Source organism: Palaemon carinicauda, chromosome 12 (genome assembly GCF_036898095.1).
Source record: "Palaemon carinicauda isolate YSFRI2023 chromosome 12, ASM3689809v2, whole genome shotgun sequence".
In the NCBI taxonomy this organism is placed as follows: Eukaryota; Metazoa; Arthropoda; class Malacostraca; order Decapoda; family Palaemonidae; genus Palaemon; species Palaemon carinicauda.
In genome coordinates, this window is record NC_090736.1 from 95,251,455 (window position 1) to 95,273,954 (window position 22,500).

General features: G+C 38.1%; 4 protein-coding genes across 4 annotated transcripts in view; 1 reads left to right on the forward strand and 3 right to left on the reverse strand.

Annotated features, from left to right (window-relative positions):
• LOC137650964 (uncharacterized) overlaps positions 1-628 on the reverse strand; it is a 780-nt gene extending 152 nt beyond the window's left edge. The window contains exon 1 of the mRNA XM_068384103.1: positions 1-628. This exon is cut by the window's left edge and continues 152 nt beyond it. Coding sequence (XP_068240204.1) covers positions 1-628 — 628 coding nt within the window.
• Positions 629-2,442: 1,814 nt separating this feature from the next.
• LOC137650965 (uncharacterized) lies at positions 2,443-3,414 on the reverse strand. The gene has a single exon (XM_068384105.1). The coding sequence runs from the start codon at positions 3,412-3,414 to the stop codon at positions 2,443-2,445; it is 972 nt and encodes a 323-aa protein (XP_068240206.1).
• A 108-nt stretch (positions 3,415-3,522) lies between these two features.
• On the reverse strand, positions 3,523-5,091 carry LOC137650966 (uncharacterized). Its single transcript, XM_068384106.1, has one exon. The coding sequence runs from the start codon at positions 5,089-5,091 to the stop codon at positions 3,523-3,525; it is 1,569 nt and encodes a 522-aa protein (XP_068240207.1).
• Positions 5,092-20,474: 15,383 nt separating this feature from the next.
• Positions 20,475-22,500, forward strand: part of LOC137650601 (lachesin-like) — a 30,102-nt gene continuing 28,076 nt past the window's right edge. The window contains exon 1 of the mRNA XM_068383807.1: positions 20,475-21,183. Within this exon, the coding sequence (XP_068239908.1) occupies positions 21,120-21,183 (64 nt within the window). The 5' untranslated portion in view covers positions 20,475-21,119. The remainder of the gene's footprint in view (positions 21,184-22,500) is intronic.

Consider the following 22,500-nt stretch of genomic DNA (forward strand, 5'->3'; position numbering starts at 1 on the left):
GTCTCATTATTTGACCTTGTGTGGTTTTTAAAGTAACCACGCGCAAGACATCATCCGGTCCCACGTGTAATTTGACAATCTGACCAAGCTTCCAACGACTTCTCGGTCCTTCATCGTGTATCAACACAACATCTCCCATTTTGGGCCAAGGTTCGTGTTTGATTCCTACCCGATAAGTTTCTCTGAGAGAAGTTAAATATTCTCTCTCCCACCTTTTCCACAGGTCATCACATTTTTTTGTAATGTACAAAAATCGCTTTCCAACATCCTTATTTCCACCATATAGAGGGTCCTTAGTTTCATCTTTCCAATCTATGACTTCCCTAGGGAAAGATCTCAATCTACGTCCTAAAATCAAATGATTGGGCGTCAGAATATCCAACTGGTCAAGATCTCCTGATGTATAACTTAAGGGTCTGTTATTGATAATTGCTTCAAGTTCAGTCACAACACAGGAAAGTACACTAAAGCTGAGAAAGGCCTGACTTATTACTTTCTTTAGACATGTTTTCAAAAGACCAATCAATCTTTCCCATATAGCTCCAAACCAAGGTGCTCTGGCTGGTATGAACTTCCATTTACATTCGATAACATTCAGGTGTTCGTGCACTAAGGAACTTTCTGCCATGTTTTTCAAATAAACTGAAGTCGATACAAAGGTAGTTGCATTGTCACTTAGCATTAAAGAAGGAAATCCCCGACGGCTACAAAACTTATGGAACACCATAAGAAACGAATCGCAGGAAAGATCTTTTACTAATTCGATATGGATTCCTCTAGAAACTGCTGTTTCTCCTTATTTAACAACGCTCCTGTATAATCTACCCCCGTAACGCTAAAGGGTTGTTTTCTCTGCACCCGAAATTCTGGCAATGGTGGAGCAATATTTACAGGGTAGGGTCTTCCTTGTGTTTTCTTACAGATTACACAATGATGAATTACACTTTTGGATAATTGGCGAAGCTGTGGGACCAAATATTCCTGTCTCACACTTGCCACGGTTGCATTTACTCCCATGTGAGCTTGTAAACAGTGATGCTCCCTTACTATCAATTTTGTGAGAAAACAACTTTTCGGCAGTAAGATTGGGAATTTTATTTCCGCCGCCTGTGCGACATGTTCCAATCTTCCTCTGCATCTTATAATTCCTTCTTCCAAGAAGAGATTCAATTGTACTAATAAGGTCAATTTTGAAACTTTACCCCCTTTTCCCAAAGCTTTATATTCTTCCGGAAAGTATTCCTTTTGTAAGAGGATAATCATTTTATTTTTAGCTTGTTGAAGTTCTTCCAGCGTTAAATTTCCAATTTTTCAACAACCAGTTGATTTGCAATTGTGAATAAATCGCCTAATCCAAGCTATAGTTTTACAAAATTTATCTACTCTACTAAATCTTTCCCAGTTCAGCAGATGGGTTTTTTCACTGTTCCCTACAAGATGGACTTGAATAACTTCATCCTGTGCTTGTGCTTCTTTCACCCATGTCCTGCCAATAGGATAGGTGTGGTTTTCTGATTTTAACCAGGGAGGTCCCTCCCACCAAAAGGAGTTATTTCTTACTTCTTCTGTCCTTTTTCCTCTAGTAATCCAGTCGCTAGGGTTTTCTGAAGATGGGACGTAAGAAAAGACGATCCCCGTGGTTATAGAGTTAATTTCCAATACTCTATTTTTCACAAATACTGGCAAATTATTTTTTGTCACTAACCATCCAAGGGCAAATTTACTATCAGACCAAATTATTATTTTCTCAAATTTATTTTCTTCAAAGGTTTCAACTATAAATTCACGCAATCTTGCACCTAACAACAAAGCCATTAATTCTAGTTTAGGTACAGTCAACTCTTTAATGGGTGCTACTCTACCCTTTGCCATAATCAGATACGAAGTTTCACCACTTGCTCGATAGGCCACACAACCATAAGCTGTTATGCTAGCATCACAGAAAATGTGGAGATAATCCGTTTTCTCCAGATTAGTGTCTCTGGAGAAGGAAATACTGAGACTTTTCTCTAAGTCTTTGGACAACTCATTCCACTGCTTTAATAAAGGAACTGAAAGTAGATCATCCCATTTCAACTGCTGTTTCCACAAATCCTGTAAAAATATTCTAGCTCGTATCGTAATAGGGATAAGCATTCCTAAAGGATCATAAATTTGGGCAATTGCACTTAGAATTTCACGTTTTGTTTGACCGGTCTTAAGATGATTAGGTGTTATTGTTAATTTATCATTAGAGATGTTCCAATTTAGGCCTAAAACTTTATAGGTTTGCTTCTCTTCTGATTTTATACGATAAGCACCCGCAATAGTATTCAAAAGATCACTATTACTAGTCCATTCCTTTAAATACAAGTGCGCCTGTGCAAATATTTTGTTTGCGCCAAAAAATAAGTTTATTAATTCTTCTTCATTATTGGAGGTAAATTGAAGGTTGTCCACATATCATCCCCTTCTCATCATATCCACCATTTCAGTACAACTCGTATCTTTTCTTACAGCTGCCAGATGTGATTTAATAGTGGCATTCAACAGAAACGGAGAACACGTAGCCCCAAACAATACCACCCTAAACCTATATATAATCAATTCGCTATTTGGATCTGTTGGGTCTTGCAACCATAAAAACCGTGTGTAATTGCGGTGTTCTTCTCTCAATTGCACCATAAGAAACGCTTTTTCTATATCACTAATACAGGCGTAGTTGTTAGTCCTGAACTGCAATAAGACCTTGAGCAAATGTGTCATAATATGTGGTCCAGTCCACAGACAGTCGTTAAGGCTCAATCCATTTTTACCTTGTCTCCAGGAACAGTCAAAAACTATTCTGATTGGAGTGGTGGCACTATCTTTCTGTACACTATGATGTGCTAGATAATGACAATTTTCAACCACATTGTTTTTATCTACCCTTACAATAAACCCCCTATCCTCCTGATCCTTCAGGATTTTCTGATAGTGGTTCAGGTAGGCTTCATCCTTCTGAAATTTTGCACACTCTTGCTTAACCCGGCCCAACGCCATGCCAAAATTGGATGGAAGCCTTGACTTATTAGACTTCCATGGTAAGGCCACAACATATTGCTTCTCCATTTCAGAATATACAATGGTACTTTCAAAGTCTTCAAGAACTTTTTGATCATGTTCTTTCAATTCATTGCAGTCAATAACCACTTTATCTAAATTCCACAAAATATCCAAATCATTCTTTATATCACTATCAAATTTATGAGTAGCTTCAATTACTTCCTCGTTAGTTGCTAGCTTTAACACAGTTACCTGGGTTTCCTGCACTGGAGGGGCATTACAGGACCCTGTCACAACATATCCAAATATGGTAGGTAACAATATCAATTTTCCAACCTTTCTGAATCCGGGGTGTAATATGTTATAGACATTATCAATGCCTACCAACATATCAATGGGTGCTTGCTTGTCCACAGGCAGATCGAAATCCTTGTCCGCTAGACCAATTTTGGTTTTACCCAACGTTTTCAAATTTCGTTTAACGTTGAATTTCTTAGTCTACTCTGGTAACTCATCTTCCACAATACAATCCATAATAATCAATATACCCTTATAAGGTATGGAAACACTAACCGTCTCATACTCATTCACAGGTTTGCTTGTCAAATAACCCCTTAAGGCAATTTTCTCCGTGCTTTTAGATCTATATTGTACGTCTTTAAGTGCTGACCTCCTGATAAAGGTTCGTTCTGCACAAGTGTCCAATAATCCACGAAGGCGTACCAAATGTCTTCCTTTACCTTTCAACACAATTGTGGCTGTTGGTAAAATTGACCTCTGCTTGGATTTCTGACCCTGATCACTTACAGAAAGTGTTCCAACCTGCACACCATTATTATTAGGTTTATTTGCTGATTTATTTGTTGATTTACTTGGTTCGCTGGTTTGTTGTTTATCACATAATACACGATGATGTTTTAATCTGCATCCGTTTCCACAAATTTGTTTTTCACAATCTACACTAAAGTGTTTATTCGATGCACACACAAAACATAATCGTAAAAACCCGAGACGACTCAGTTTCTTATCCCTACTGGCATAAGTTTTACACTGTGTCCACCAGTGTTCGCCTTCACACAACGCATATTTTCTTGTTTGTTGAGAACTAAATTTATTCACATTTCCTTTACTCTTAGGTCTAACAGATTGTGATTGATTCACTGTGAACGTAGATATTGTTGATAAAGTTCCAGGTTTACTTACATCCGTTGAGACGAAAGATCTTAGATTATGAATTGCTTCTTCCACATATTTCTTAAATGTATCAAATACAAGCCAATCATCCCCACTTCTGCGTTTTACAGTTTCACTAACACTCTTAGGCAACTTACTATGAAGCAAAATAGTGTAGAGCTCATTCAACTCCAGGTTTTCACTCTCTAATGATCTGATTAAGCATTCAAAATTTGCTCTGAATGCTTGCAATGCTTCTGAATCAGGAGATGGAGACTCCATTTCTAGTAATCTTCTTACTAGAACTCGTTTGATCTCATCCTTTTTTCCATATGTGGTTCTGAGGAGAGATATTGCTTGTGAATAATTCGCAGCTTCCACCTTAAATCCTGAAATCAGTTTTAGAGTATCTCCTGTGAGCAAACTTTGCAGATATGAGAATTTCTGAATCTGTTCTAAATCCCCTCGCTGATGTACCGCCACATTGTACAATTCCCAAAAGGAATTCCACTCCAACACATCTCCAGTGAAATGTGGGAGATCCAATTTAGGCAATCTAACATTAGTCTTATGTGTGGGCAGAGGATTTCCAGAAGAACCACTTCCTGATATCGCTGTGATGGCATTGCTCAACTTATACCAATGTTCACCAATTACTACTTCATATTCTGCTTGCTCTTCCACCTCTTTCATTCGATCTTCTTCAGTGGTTAAGGCTAATATCTTTTCATTCAAGTCGTGCACAATCTTCATTTGTTTCATAAATAAATCCTTAATTGAAGACAATGTATTGACATTACCTGCAGCAATAGCAGAGTCTATCTTATTTACCCATTTGGTGATTACGCCCTTGTAACCACCTCGTGACCTCACCAAAGCTTCTTTATCAGACATTTTTCCAAAGATAATTATCAAACCAGCTAAAACCAACAAATTTTCAAATTTTCAGCAATTTCAACAAACAACTTTTTATGTAGAATATACAATTTCAACAATTTTTCATATATAACCACCCCATAAGATACAATTAATTAACACACTTCAAGAGAAATTCAATTCAAGATTTATCAGCAGAATTAGATACAATTTATAACAAATGCAATGTAAGATGCGTAGCTCCCCATCCCCACCCCACTTGGTCCACTTGTGTTATTACCATTCTCCTGAATCAGCATCACTGCTGACTATCATATATTCTCCTCGCTAATGTTTCAGAGGCTTCTTGAGTTAAATGAACTCCATCATGACCTAGATCCTTTTCAGTAAGACCATTATTAATGATATAGTAACTGATTGACTTACGTAACCTTTGGTCCAACCTATTTCGATTTCTTCGATATTTGTCATAGGTTACATATCTCAGGCTTGTACGGGGTTCTACAGTAACGATATAGACTATCTTTACTCCGTCCACATTGGAGATATCATTTGCCAGGTCTATGATATTATTTCGAATATCACTTGTTGATTCAACACCTTCACTATCTATATCATTACTTCCTACAAAAAGCACAACTGCCTCTGCTTCACACCCCTTTACTTCTTCAGATGTAATATCATTACACATAGCACCACCTATTGAACGTGTTACAAAACAAAGGGTTCCCTCCTCTTCATTTATTTCATCAAAGGTATCTTCCATTTTCTTTACCTGGGAATGTCCTAGGATCAGCACTATGCGTTTTTCTGTTTTTTCATTTTCATTATCTAACATTTCTACGTCTGATATTTCTATGTCCGACATTGTTAAAAATTCTCTAAAATGTTTACCACAGGAGAAAAAATAGACCAAGTAAGGGTGTATGAAGGAACTACCTAATAATAACTTAGTACATTATGTACATTATTTTCAACAACACAACTATATTAAATTCTTTCCCATAGAGTTTCGTTTTAAACAACTTCAACTTAACTGCTCGGTCATTAATAAGATGGTCACCTGTGCGACAACATTATTCCTAATTAATGCCGAGACTAGTTTAACCCATCAATGGATTCCCGATCATTGACAAAATGGACGCCTTGTGCGACAACGATATTATCAATGTCGGCGCAAACTCACACAACTCGAAAATTTCACCATAGGAAAGAATCAATTTGTTAACTTCACTTTCAACTCTTAACGAATTGCCGAAACTCAACTACAACAATTATTTCTACTTTAAATCATTTTTCAATAAAAATCACAACTAGTGAAAAATAATTTTCATACTTAAATATTTTCAATTAGTGGCAACGATTAACACTGATTAATTCAAAATGTATAACGCATATAAAATATCGTATCTCCTCATATGATTCACGGCAAAAAAGTACGGTGTCAACTGTTTCCTAAATTGCCAATTACGACCTAGCCATAACAACCCGCCGCCACGAACACTTTCTCACGACGCGTAATGTTGGTAAAAACATCTCTCAAACATATTCACTATTAACACCAATATTAATGTTAAATATATACGTTATCCCTCAGTATTAATCATCACCCTCGATAATAATAATAATCCTGGTTAAGGTACCATTATATATTTACTCAAAAGAATCCAAAATAGTAAACATAGAATCTTCAATAAATATGGAAACCTAAACTTACCCTAATTTGGTTGGCATATTACCAGGTTCTTTAACAGATTTTCAAGGATTCTTTTCTGTTCCTATCATTCAATAAATCGAGACATTGCGTTGTGTTTAAATCATTATTTGACCAGGAATAATAATATTCACATTTATTACTAACCTTAACTATTCATTGTAACATTTCTTATCCGGCAACCCGAAGTACAGTCTTATTTTACAAATGTCTGTCAGTAACGATATCTAACGTGCATGCATGCCCTTCAATATCACTAACATAACAAAACACTTATAAAACCTTGACTTAGCTTTTAATCCATAATGATAAAAACTCTCTTGGTGGCGTGTTAATTCAACCCTCCCCCGATGAGATACCGAACCCGATTCGTAACAGAGCTATGTCGGTACTAGCTAGTTTATGCTACATTACTCAAAGACGACTGAGATCCACGCATGCGCGACCCGCATTCGTCAAAACAAACTTTTACAACTCGTTAACGATTGCTTAGTGTCAAACAACTATTTAATATATTTTGCCTTACAAAAAACTTCGACAAAAAGAAATATTTTACAAAATAATTCTATACAACAATTACAATTTTCTACGCATCTCACATTGCATAATGTTCATAATATTTCCCTTACAAAATAAAAGATAAATGACGGTTTACTGGTCTTTATATACACTATCGTGATTTCATCGTAAGTCACGATATATATATATATATATATATATATATATATATATATATATATATATATATATATATATATATATATATATATATATATATATATATATATATATATATATATATATATATATATGGTATATACACTTATATAACGGATTTTGAGTGATGAGAAAATTCTATTTTTGGGTGAGGTAGCCATGTCGTCCTGATGGCAGTTCCTTCATTAGTAGCTTCCTAGGTATATTTGACTACAATGATATATCCCAGAGAATTTACCGAAGGTATCCAGAATTCTAACTCCTGGAGGGAATATCCCTTAAAATTTAAAAAGGGATATCGCGTATATCAGAGGACGTATTCTTGACACGTCTCATAGCGATCTACACCCCCTATAGCGTTTTCGCTTCGAGAGGGAAAAGTGGCAAGAATATAGGAGAGTCGTTAAAGAGGCAATGCTCTCGACACTCCTACTGTACTGTAAATAATGCGCCGAATCGCCACCACGAGGCACCACCAAGCCATTCTTCGTAGCTTTGTAGGTGTTGCAGATACAGTACCATAGGGAGGGATTATTTATTCTTTTGTCAAAAAGAGAGTGTGTCCATCAGGACGACATGGCTACCTCACCCAAAAATAGATTTTTCGCTTTGCTCAAAATCCGTTTTTTGGGCTCAGGCCATGACGTCTTGATGGAAGTTTACCAGAGCATTAATGTTTCTGTGGATTTTTAATAGTGCCGTTATCTTGAGATAAATATTTCCTATTTGGTCTTTTGGACCAGAGACACTTTATGTTACCGTTATACATCAATTAACTGATCATAAAATATGTCAGTTCTTCTTGCCCCCTACAGGGAAAAGTCTAGGTAGACTTTAGGAAAAATCCTGAGGATTGTGAGTTCAAGGAACAATCTAGCAAACAGTATGTATATTAGTGTCATTATATACGTAAAGCCTAGTTTGTACTTAGATGGTATAGTCCTGTATAGGTTACTGAATCTTCCCAAGTCTAGATATAAAGACACAGACAGGTTTGTATCCATGTAGGAAACCTTAAATCAGTAAGATAAACAGTTAGTACAATCAGTTCTTACCTGTTTGCTTGGAATGGTAGAAACCATAGTTCCCCAATATTTCCTTAAATATTAAGAGAATCAAGGATGCTCTGATTTATACATAATTTCGAGTGTTTGAGGCGAATGAGACGCAAGAATTCCTTCTATTGTTTATTACAAAAATAGAAATCAGGGTTGTAATCAATTACAACTTACGCTGAACAATTCTGCGTAAAAGCATAAACAGTAATAACAGAAAATAAATAAGTTTCACCTGAAAAGGAAACAGTAGCCTCTCAAAGGGAAATATAATATTTCACTATGTATGCTGTTATTACTAGGAACACTGTTCATATAAGAATGCCTGGCACTTGTGTCAGCTTATTATGCTTGATGTCACCTGTATAGATAGAACAGTCTATTGTGTCTTCCTAAACACAATACTCAACATGATATACCTTAAAAGTCTATCATGTACACCCTTCACTAAAACTCCCAATTAGTGTACTGTTCTTCGCAGTATTCAAGCGGCAGGTTTTATAACACTGCCTGCCGCTACCACATGAAATTTTATTTCTTGTAATTGCTTCGCTTAGTGCTTGAAGAAAACTCTGGAAGACTTCCAACCAGTGTAAGCATGCAGGCTTTCAAACGACATTGTCTGAAGGAAATTCAGAGACGAGGCAACTTTTCTCGGATCATGACCTGCGGGTGTACTATCTGGATCCGCTCTGCGTATAAAATAGGTGATTTTCGCCCTTATCTGTTTCAAAGATAACGTGGAACCAGAAGTCTCTCCCCTGAAAAGCTGACCTCCCTTAAAGTGTGAAGTTCTACGAAGATAGACCTTTAAGCAATCCACTGGGCAGAGGAATGCTTCTTCCTTCAGAGGGCAGATTCTCCAGGGATCTCATCTCTTAGTGGGCAGCTCGTTCTTGGCGAGAAGCGACGGGTCCGGAAAGAGGTTCAGTTCTCCGCTGTCTGTAAACTGAATGTGGCCATCATCCCTCGAGAGGGCCACTATTTCGCTAATTCTGGCTTCTGAGGCTAGTGCAAATAAGAATATCACCTTTTGAGTCAAGTCTTTCAGCGAGCAATCTTCATTGTTCAGGGTTGAGTTAAGTGAAGAACTTTATCCAAAGACCATGAAATGGGCTTTGGAGGAGCTGCAGGCCGAAGTTTAGCGCAGGCTTTAGGAATCTTGTTGAAGATTTCATTAGAGAAGTCTACCTGGAAGGCGTATAGTATTGTTCTGGCTAGGGCGGATTTACATGTAGTAATCGTATAAGCTGCTAAACCTTGTTCATGCAAATGGATATGGATGAAGAAGGACAAACAGAAATCCGTAGATATCTCCTCAGGATTCTTCGCCTTGACAAAGGCCACCCATTTCTTCCAGGAAGACTCATATTGTCTTCTTGTTGACTTTGACTTGTATTCTTCTAAGAAGTTAATATTGTCTCTAGAAATCCCAAACCGTTTCTCGACCGCTAGGGCGAGAAAATCATGAGATGAAGGTTCTGGGTTTTCTCTGATGAAGCAGAGACAGTCAATTTCTACACTTGCTGAGTCAGAACTGGTTCTGGCAACGGGATCAGCTTCAGGCGTAGTTCTGTTATCAGAGGGAACCAAACGCTGTTGGGACACTTGTGGGCCACTATTGCTGCTGTCCCCCGAAAGGATCTCAGTTTGTCGAGGACTTTCAGCAGAAGGTTGGTTGGAGGGAACAGGTAGATCTTAGACCACCTGTTCCAGTCTATTGACATTGCGTTTGTCGCTTCCGCAAGAGGATTCGCGTACGGGGCTACATACAGGGGTAGCTTCTTGTTATCGCTCGTTGCGAAGAGGTCTATCTGCAGTTCTGGGACTTTGCGTAAAATGAAAGAGAATGATCTTGTGTCTAGAGACCATTCGGACTCTATCGGGTTGACCCTGGATAGAGCGTCTGCCGTCACATTGCGGAACCCTTGAAGGTGGACTGCTGACAAGTGCCATCTCTTCTTCTGGGCTAGACGAAGGATGGCCAATATCACTTGATTTATGTGAGGTGATCTCGAGCCTTGTCGATTTAGGCATCTCATTACTACTTCGCTGTCTAGAACCAAACGGATGTGGATTGAGCAGCGAAGTTTCAGCTTTTTCAGAGATAGAAAAACTGCCATGGCTTCCAGAAAATTGATGTGGAAGGACTTGAAGAAGGGGAGACCAGGTTCCTTGGACTTTCCGATGATGAGAATGACCTCCCCACCCCTCCTTCGAGGCATCCTTATGAATGGTGACTGCTGGAGGAGGTGGTTTCAAGGGTACCTTGTTTCTTAGGTTCTTGGCCTCCGACCATGACTTTAGTAGTGATCGCAGACGATTTGGTGTCCGTCTTTGTAGATCTCTTCGAGCGTTTGATGCGTATTTTCTCCAAACTCCTGATGCATCTTTTAATTGTGCTTTCAATACTGGATATGTCACTGAGGAAAACTGGAGGGACCCCAACACTCTCTCCTGTTGCCTTCTTGATATCCTGTCGGATTGAAGGAGTCTTTTGACAGATCCTGCTATCTCTTTCCTCTTCTTTGATGGAATGGAAAGGCAGTGTGACTGTAGGTCCCAGTGGACACCCAGCCACTGGAACTTTTGAGCTGGAGAAAGCCGAGACTTTTTCAAATTGATCTTGAATCCTAAGTGTTCCAGGAGCTGGATCACTTCCTTGGAGGCTTGCATGCATTCTTGCTCGGATGCTGCCCACACCAGCCAATCGTCCAGGTAGGCTACCATCTGGATTCCTTTCAGGCGTAGTTGATGAATGACTGCATTCGCAAGCTTTGTGAATACCCTTGGGGCTATCTTTAGGCCGAAGGGCATGGCTCTGAAAACGTACTTTCTTTTCTGTAATTTGAACCTTAGGTAGGGGGAAACTTGACGGCTGATTGGAGCATGCCAGTGTGCATCCGTTATGTCTATAGAGACTGTGAATGCCCGTTTGGGCAAAAGGGTCCTTATGTGCTGAAGCGTCAACATTCTGAACTTGTGGTTCACTATGAACTTGTTGAGTGGTGGTAAGTCCAGAATGACTCTGAGCTTTTCCGAATCCTTCTTCGGAACACAAAATAGCCTTCCTTGAAATCTAATGGACTTTGCCTTCCGTATAACTTTTGTTCAAGAGTTCCTGAACATATTCTTCCAGTACGGGTGTTGAGTGTTGGAAGAATTGAGGGAAGTTTGGTGGAGTTGAGCTCCAACTCCACCCTAGTTCTTTCTTGATTAGGCTGTGGGTCGAGGGATCGAAGGTCCAACGATCACGGAAGTTGAGAAGTCTCCCTCCTACCGGCAGCATCTCACTTGGAGTGCTGGTTGGAGGACTTGCCTCCTCGGTCACGTCCACCTTTGTTGCCCCTACCCCTGAAGGGGCGTTAGAGGATCCTCGAAAGGAACCTCGAGACTTCGGCTTAAAGGTAGGTGATTGCCTTTCAAATATGGGTGAACACGGGCGACTGGGTCGCCAGCGTTTGGGGCACCAGTTGAAAGGTGGTGGTTGGTTGTGCCACCGTCTGGGGCATCATGGCCATGGGAAGCTGTTGCTGTTGCTTTGGCCGAGAGGGCACTCTTGGTCGTTTTGACTTGTTCTTCGACTGGGGACCCTCATCAGCGGAAGATTTCCTTTTAGAGGACAAGCCCCATTTGGAGAGGAGATTCCTATTCTCTGAAGCGGCTTTATCTACGACCTCTTTGACCACTTCACTTGGGAAGAGGTCTTTTCCCCAGATATTGGAAGCTATCAGCTTCCTTGGTTCGTGCTTCACTGTAGCAGAAGCGAACACAAACTCCCTACAAGCCCTTCTGGCTTTAATAAAATTGTACAAATCCTTGGTGACTGTTGCCAAATGAGATTTGGCAAAGACCATGTACATATCTGGGGTGTCTGGGATGCTTGCCATAGTCTCTAAGCTAGTCTGCAGAGACATGGAAGCAGCCAGACGTTCCTTAGTCTCCTGTTCCCTGCGCAGGAGAAACTCTGACAGCTTCGGGAGATCTTCGTTGAACTGCCGTCCAGCGATATCTGCCTCTAGCTTCCCAACTGTGAAGGTGTTATGGACATCCTTCCAATCCTTATCATCTGAAGGGAAGGCGAAGGAAAATGGTCTACACTCTTCAAGTGTAGGGCAAGGTTTCCCTGCTTCAACTGCCTTTAAGGCTGCCTTAAACCCTTTGTCCATAAAGGGGAAGGCATGTTTGGGGTCAGCAATAAAGGATGGGTGCTTCTTGCTGAGAGCCGGCACCTTGGAACAAGTAAAGGCCCTCTCTTTCAAGGTGGTTGTATATAAGGCCTGTGGCTTAGATAGTTCAAGGACAATCGTCTCCTTCAGCTCTGTTTCCTCCTTGGATGCTGGTTCCGTCCTCAGACGGACATAGCAATCCGGATAGGCCCCTTTACTAGGCCAAAATTTGATTTCCTCTACTGGAACTGTTCCCAGTTTCTCTGAGAGGAAGATCTTCCCCCCCGACATAGACATATGCTCTGCGTACCTCCATGAGTTAACGTCAGAGAAGGCGGGGAGGTCCTTGACGTTTAACTTCTTCGGGGCTAAACATGACGCAACTGGCTGATGAATCTCCGTCCGGAAAGATGCTTCTTTCTTGGACGATTTCTTCTGAATGTCCTGCACCATGGACAGTAGCGAGTGTAGCGTACTTGTAATGGAATCCAACTGGGGTGCGGTGGAAGAAGTTGAAGGCGTCGGTTCAGTCGCCGCTGCAGACGATACCGAAATCGTTTCGGTTATCTCGACTCCAGTCTCAGGAGGTATCTCATCCTCCTGCTCCAGTTCATCCATTAGGAGATTGTTCTCAGTCTCCTCCAAGACAACAGACATGTTGTCCTCTAATTGGATGCTCTGAAAGGCATCTGAAACGTCAGGTTCTACCAGAATCTGAACTAAGGGGATCTCAGGTTGAGACTGGGGAACAATTGCATCCGCAGATGCATTAGGGAAGAGACAATCCCTCATCCTCTCATTAGGAAGGTATAGGCCAGAGGTGTTCTTCTGAAAGCCCCTGACCCATTTTCGCAGCGTGTCCCTTGCTGCATCCCTAGACTCAGTAGACTTTTGATCATCAAAAGCCTCTTTAATCAGTTTGCCACAAACGGTACATACCTGTGGGTCCCAGTACTTGAGAGCCCCTTTGGTGACTGCGCAGCGAGCATGGGCCCTGCACATGCCATGTCCGTAGAAGCTCTTACTACGGACCCTGCAAAAGTTGTTCCCGCACACGTTATGCTCCTCCTGTAAAGAAAGAAAAGCTATAAGTATTCGGTGAAATTCTCAGATTTCAGCATACATATTTCAATTAATATTTAATTAATATTTAATTCATATTTAATTAATATTTAATTAATATTTAATTAATATTAGCTTGGATAGAGTAAGCTAGAGAGTAGGAAAGATACCTACATGTGTTTCCTGTCCAGCCCATTGCTATGACCTCCTCCAATATTGAACTAAAGATTCATAATGAATTCAAGAGGAAGATAATATCCTTGGATATAAGGTGTCTTCTTAACACAATCTTCCATGTTCAATATAGGGGATTAAATTAATGGATAATAACCATTAATTGGTATGGAGAATCACTACCTAAAAGTGATGGTCTTACAATTGGCTGCCCATGAACCACTTGTAGGTTGGAAAACTTTTGGGCTACAGCAATGACTGGCGGCGGCATGTCGCCAGTATTGCCGGGCTTGCCGGCCTATGCCGGCCTAGCCGACATATGCCGGGCCTAATCTGGGCTATTTGAAACAGATACTGTCTTCTAAGTAGTGGGTGGCAGGTCGGCAGTTGCCCCTCTGCCTGCCGGCAGCCAAAGGATCCCTCTATCAAGTAGGACCCGGCGGCAACCGGCGGCAACTATGTATATTTTGGGTGGCCGGCGTTGCAGGCAGCCGGTCATAGTATGGTCATTGTCGTTGGGTTGTCGATCAGCGACACTCATGGCAAATGGCGGCAGAGTAACTGCCGGCCAACAGACACCCAACATGGCCGACGACATCTACTAGCTGCCGGCGGCCGGCCCAGTATATGGAAAGGCAGAGAGAAAGAGAGGATGGGGGACGGCAAAGGCTCAGCCTTGCCGGCTTACATCCCGAAAGAGGGTGCAAGTGGAAGGGGGAATTATATTCGGGCTTCCACTCAACCATATCCCATTCATATGGGGTATGGAAGGCAGTTCAAGGGAGGACTGGAGAGCACACTCAATGAAATGAGGGTACCTGCCGGCAGCCGGCCCAGCCGGCAGCAGACAGGATACCTCAGACCAATTCTATAGATTACCCGTAGGGTCAAATGTAGAACAATGGCCAGAAGGGTGATGGTTCATCCAACACAAAAGAGACAGTGGGGAAGGGGTAAAAGTCCTATAAGTAAGGTAAAACCCCCAGAGCATTACCTAATTTGAAGGATTCTGATCTCATAAAGTAACCTCAAGTAGGAGAAATCATTTCCCTGGGTTAGGTTAGTTAAGTGAGAAAGCGGCCATAGGACACAATCTCACTAGAGAACAGAATCTCGTACCAGAGATCTTAAGTAAGGAAGAAATAATTTCTTCATACTGGGATCTACTAGTACAGGACTGTCTGCCAGACCAAGGAAGGAGGAAATTGATATACAAGAACCTCCAGTATGGCCTGGGGAGGACTAGCCTCCTGAACGGCAACCTAACCTAACTTGGGAAGCCATTTCACCAAGACAGTAGGATGCCTAACACAGACTTAACTCTGATTTTCCGTTCTCAGCTCAAAACCGTGTCAGTGGTTAAGAGAAAGAGACGAAACACCCCAGTAAATTTTGCCAGAACGCAGTTCGCAGCAAAGTTAACTGAGGGTAGCCTAAGCTGATCAGAGGGAAGGGGAATTGTTCTTAGATCTTGTTAGAGATAGTATCGACTTAAAAGGTATAGGAGGTGTCAGTCTCCCCTTAAAAGACAATACAAGAGCAATGAGGGACATGTAAAAAAGTATATTAAAGCCCCTAGGCTATTAAGTCTGGGAGCATAGAGAATCGTTCACCGAAAATCTCTTGTATACAATCTTGGAAGAGGAAAATGTTATGCAGTAATATCTTAATTTTATAAAATATTGCCTGAGCTTCAATAAAACTTTACCAGGAAGGTTATATTATGCATGAAGTGTGTAGGTGCCTAGGCTAGGAAGCCTAGCACTCGTAAGGCTCGATCATAAATAGCCAAATCCACGAAAACAATGACATAATATAAAATTCACTAGCTAAATATCTAAATAGCTAAAGTTATTTAAGCGAAATAATGCCTGGAAATCGTTCTTGCTAACTAAATGAACAAGAAGAACGAGTGCATCCATGACGCCATCCGGCTGGCAACAGCTCTTGTTACGTTAATTACGATCTCAATTGAAGAGTAAAACTGGCAAGAGCTTACATTTACACAATCCAAAGATATTACTTAACTTTCCAGAAGCTGATGAAGCTGGTGAAGGCATCATAGCGACGAAATACTTCCAAAATAGCGAGAGATAACACGGGATAACACCGGTCAGCAAAGCTACAAACGAAATAATGGCTTGGTGGCGCCTCGCGGTGGGGATTCGGCGCACTATTTACAGTACAGTAGGAGTGTCGAGAGCATCGCCTCTTTAACGACTCTCCTATATTCTTGCCACTTTTCCCTCTCAAAGCAAAAACGCTATTGGGGGTGTAGATAGCTATGAGATGTGTCAAGAGTACGTCCTCTGATATACGCGATATCCCTCTTTAAATTTTAAGGGATATTCCTTCCAGGAGTTAGAATTCTGGATACCTTCGGTAAATTCTGTGGGATATATCGCTGTAGTCAAATATACCTAGGAAGCTACTAATGAAGGAACTTCCATCAGGACGACATGGCCTGAGCCCATATATATATATATATATATATATATATATATATATATATATATATATATATATATATATATATATATATATATATATATATATATATATATATATATATATATATATATATATATATATATATATATATATATATATATATATATATATATATATATATATATATATATATATATATATATATATATATATATATATATATATATATATATTATATATATTATGTTTTTTTGTTCTCTTTTGTGTCAAGAACTGGCAACGTGCATTTAGTTTTATAAAACATTTTTGAAGCTTCTTTATATTTCATTGCCTATTTGCTTTCGGTTAGAGTTATCAGATGGAACCATAAATTCAATTGCTTCGTTGATATCAGTTTAGTGTTCCCACCGATAACTTTTTCATGTTCCATGAAATATGTTGTTCGTTGATCATAGAGACGGTAACATTGTGATGTTAATGATTGTTTTATATATTACATATAGGTTACGAGTTTTTTTCAACAGATTTTGAAAGCCATTTTATAAACTACTTCTGATAATTGAAAAATATATAAATTCATCATTGTTAAGGGTATGGATTTCATGTGAATCAAGTTGATATTTTACTGAGTTGAAAATTTTTCTTTCATAATATATATTTCTTACTTCAAAATTAATATAATGTGTCAAAAGGGATTTTCATTATTATCATTATTTTTTTTTTTTTGCTAATTATAGAACTAATATTCTCACTTGATTATTCAGTTTTACCAATATCCTTATCCTAATTATATTTATCAAGTTTTTTTTTCAAAACAAGAATATCAAATTCATAAGATAATGAAATAATTGAAAGTTTGTATTAATAGCTCCTAATATTTCAATGATTTTTCCCTACATAATATATGATTATTATCTGTAAATATTTCATAATAGTAGAAATATTTACTATAATAGCACTAAACATACTTTATTCATTGTTGTTCTGTAATTTATATTTTATTAGATTTTTTTATGGGTAAGAAATAATTTTTATCTCTATGATTCATAATCTGGCTAATATATTTAAATCAAGTTCTAAATTAAGGTCATTAATATATGAGGCTCATCTAAATATAGGTGAAAAACAGAGAGAGAGAGAGAGAGAGAGAGAGAGAGAGAGAGAGAGAGAGAGAGAGAGAGAGATTCGTGAACTCCATAACGATTATGAAACTCTACTAAATTCCTAGCTATGCTACAGTTATAAATATATTTTTAAGGAATAACGATAGAGATATTCCTGCGAGTAGTTCTAGGTTATTGCAATAGATGGCGTGCGATGTTGGTCTTGGCGTCCTATTGAGCAACTGGGATCTCTGCCTTTTAGAACTGAAGAAGTACACGACAATTTCTCCTTTTAAATTCAGATTTAGATTCGATCTTATTTCAGATTAATAATTTTCTGACCTTCACACAAAATAATTTGTTGTATTGCTATCTTGATAATTTTTATATGTACATAAAACCAATTTCCATACTTACGGTGGACCCCACCGTAAAAGAAGTATACACGTGTGCATACGTAATTGTAATTGTTTATGGGTGTAAATATATACAGTATAAACTATTTATTATTTGCATATTTTTTCTGAAATAAGTGAAATGTAATGAATGATTCCGTAGACTTTTGCGAAAAGTTATCGTACAATAACTCCTTTATTTGCCTTTACAAAACGACCCGTAAAATCAAAATACTCAAGTTCCAAGGAATAAAAGAAAATTGTGCACATCTTTGATTATTATTCTTTTTATCGGTAATCCTGGTATCCTAATACAAAATATGTAGGTAGTAGATTGGCCAAGGCACCAGCCACCCGTTGAGATACTACCACTTGAGAGTTACTGCATCTTTTGACTGGCCAGACAGTACTACATTGGACCCTTCTCTCTGGTTACGGTTCATTTTATCTTTGCCTATACTTAAACCGAATAGTCTGGCCTATTCTTTACCTATTCTCCTCTGTTCTCCTACACCTGACAACACTGAGATTACCAAACAATTCTTCTTCACCCAAGGGGTTATTGCACTGCAATTGTTCAGTGGCCCCTTTCTTATAGCTAAGGGTAGAAGAGACTCTTTAGCTATGGTAAGGAGTTCTTCTAGGAGAAGGACACTCCAAAATCAAACCATTGTTCTCTAGTCTTGGTTAGTGCCATAGCCTCTGTACCATGGCCTTCCACTGTCTTGGGTCACAGTTCTCTTGCTTGAGGCTACACTCGGGCACACTATTCTATCTAATTTGTCTTCCTCTTTTTTTTTTTGTTGAAATGTACATAGTTTATATAGGAGTTATTTATTTTAATGTTACTCTCCTTAAAATATTTTGTTTTCCTTTCCTCACTTGGCTATTTTCCCTATTGGAGCCCCTGGGCTTATATCATCCTTCTTTTCCAACTAGGGTTGTGGCTTAGCAAGTAATAATAATAATAATAATAATAATAATAATAATAATAATAATAATAATAATCGATATTCTGTTAACATAATCAATCATCTCGGTGAGAGCAAGTTGTTTTCAGCAGGACCTACACATGTGCTTGCATTCATACACACATGCATACTTACAAACATACTTATGAAAAAATCTGCATCCACACAGATACTGATACTCGGCAACCTTGTTTATGTATATATGCAACTATGGGTGTTCATGTATGTGTGTGAGTATAACTAGTTTATGCACATTTTTAATGAATTTAATGTCTTTCAATAACGTCCATAGTAGACTCCATAGGAGTAAATTTTTTTTATTACAAAACTATTAACCGCTTAGTTCATCTAATTCGCCGATATTATATCGTTTGCAAAAAAATAGACGATTATTATTATTTTTTTTTATCTGTTGATTTATTATTGAAACTGAATAGCCTATTGATTATTTTTACTTGATTAACACTTGTATTTAAAGGATCTTTATTTGTTGGATTTTTTCTTTTCAAATAGCATTAATAAAACCACTTATAATGATATTAGTACAAGATTATTTCATAAAATTTCTTGATATATATGATGTATATTATCTTAGTAACAAATGATATTCTATCTACATTGGAATCAACCAGGCTTCTTTTTTTATTACATTCCTTTAGGGGTTGCTTAGAAACATAAAATGGCTTTGATCTACTAAAATAAGTTATTCCCAGCAAGTGTTAAATAGTTCGCATAAAAACTGGTCCGGTTAATAGACATATTAACATTTTTGTTACCGTCAATGAAATCATTTATAATGAAAATGTATATTTCCCGGAGAGAGAGAGAGAGAGAGAGAGAGAGAGAGAGAGAGAGAGAGAGAGAGAGAGAGAGAGAGATTTAAAAAATCTTTTATTATTATTATTATTATTACCTGCTAAGCTACAACATTAGTTGGAAAAGCTGGATGCTATAAGCCCAGGGGCCCCAGCAGGAAAAATAACCCATTGAGGAAAGGAAACAAGGAAAAATGAATTATTCCCAGAACAGTGACAACATTGAAGTAAATATTTTCTATATAAAATAGAAAAACTTAATAAAACTAGAGGAAGAGAAATAAGATAGAATAGTGTGCCAAAGTGTACCCACAAGCAAGAGAGATCTACCCCAAGAGAGTAGAAGACCATGGTACAGAGGCTATGGCACTACCCAAGACTACAGAACAATGGTTTGATTTTGGAGTGTCCTTCGCGTTATATAGGTGAAGATGAAAACGAAACAGGGTAGAAAATATAATGGAAAGTATAGTCGGAAGATAATTATAACTAAATGAGAGGGAGAGAGAGAGAGAGAGAGAGAGAGAGAGAGAGAGAGAGAGAGAGAGAGAGAGAGACTGATATTTAGTGTAATGTTAGGAGAAAACTAAAGTTGGTTAAGAAAATAAACAGAGAAGAGAAAGCGCGTAATGGTATTGAGGGGAGAGAGAGAGAGAGAGAGAGAGAGAGAGAGAGAGAGCGCGTGGGGTGATGAACATCGACGCGCATGTCTCGACCAGGTAGGACCACTTGCCACACGAAGGCCTGAGCACAGATCTTCCGTTAGTCAGGTGGAGGACGCATTCGCGAGAAGATCGCGTCAAGCTTTGTTCCAGACGAAAATCGATATAGCAGTATATCGGATCTCTTCAAATAAGCAAATCCTTCTTGTGATACTATTGTTTTTTTTCTCTCTAAGAAGAAGATAGAGGAAGCCATTTAATATCTTGGATAAGAAGTGTAAAAAAAAGAAGAAAACAATGGCCAGTATATAATCAACCCTTGAATTTCCGAAGCGCTACATACACGTTGCGTGCCAATTAAATACCGAGAATAAGAAGAGAATAAGCAAGTTTTTTTTTTTTTTTCTTGGGAGTGGTGTATGAAGTTTCACTGAAATATTATGTAGTGGACTATTGACCTTTTTTTCTTTAAATTGGTTTATATCTATATAACTACGACGAAATTTTTCGTCAAAGTTTTGATTATTGCGCCAGTGTTGAAAAAGTTATCCTGGAATACTATGAAAATATGTCTCAGCAATAAAGCAAAATGCATTTTTTTTGAAAACAAATAAAAATGCAGAAAATAGGAAATACGAATATATTATCCTTCGGTAAAGCTAGAATAAACTCCCACGTAACTTTTTAGTGAATGACACAAGAAAAGCAGCCTAGAATTTATAACTACAAATATAACTAGCTACTGTAGATAAAGGATTATGTCAATGAAAAAAATGCCCCTCAAAAACTTCGTTCAATTTGCATTTGTTATTTTCTTCTCAGGTTAGTATCATTTATAGTATATACATCAATATACGGTATACAATATAAGTTTGTGTGCATGTTTATATAAGTTCTTTTTCCGCATGTTAATTATACTACACGATTCAGGGTACCAATCATAAAGTTATTTTATTCTTCTTCATTCAGTAAATGTTGTATCCACGGCTAAAATAAATATTTGACCATTATGGATAAACAATTTATTGATATAAATTTTGATAAATACGATTGCAATAAATTTTACGGAAAATACACACACACACACACACACACACACACACACATATATATATATATATATATATATATATATATATATATATATATATATATATATATATATATATATATATATATATATATACTCTACGCACCCTTTTACATTATAAGCGATTTTTTTAGGTTTAAAAAAGGTGAGAAATTATCAAATCACACAATTCCAAGAATCATATATAAATATATTCATAAGTTTCATCAAAGTATAAAATAGGCCTTAGGCCTTTTTGTAAATATTTCGAAAATATACAGTACATGGCTATCAGAACTCTATCGTAGCATATATTGTATCTTGTTAGGTTCTTGTTCTTAATGGAAGCAGTAAAATCAGGATTTCGCTTCGAAACCGGCATCACACTTTGCTTACATGAAACAAAATGTTCGTCATACGTTTTCGATTCAGTCTCTTTTTGGGCTCTATGACGCATTGCGCGTTTGCTTCCAGTGGCATCCAGCATTTTTCTCTTATGGGCCAATCATGTGGACCTCCGTTGACTGGTGTAGAATTCTCAAGCGCAGCATTTCTACCTATAAGAAACATTCGCTTCTTTTCTAACTCTTATTAATTAAATAATTAAAACTATTGATACAATCATATTAGAATTTAATGTTAATCATCAAATATTTTTTCTGAACATTTAATTTTAATGGAAAGATAAGTGAATCATTAGAATTTCTGCTAAACTTAGGCTGGTGAATATAATTTTAAGACCTTATGATGTTCAGTGCGTCGGATACAACCAATATAAATCATTTTTACCCACGTATTAGTTTCATATATGTTCTCATTCAGTAAGTAAAAATTACTTTGAGTTTATCCGGAATAATATGAAAAAATAAGATAAATATGTGTTGTGGTGGCCAATGTGGTAACGTCCCTGACTTGTGAACGCCAGACTGGTGTTTAAGTCCCGCTCAAACTCGTTAGTTCTTTTGGTCGCTGCAACCTCGCCATCTTTGTGAGCTAAAGATGGAGGGTTTTGGGGAGCCTTTAGGTCTATCTGCTGAGTCATCAGCAGCCATTGCTTAGTCCTCCCTGGT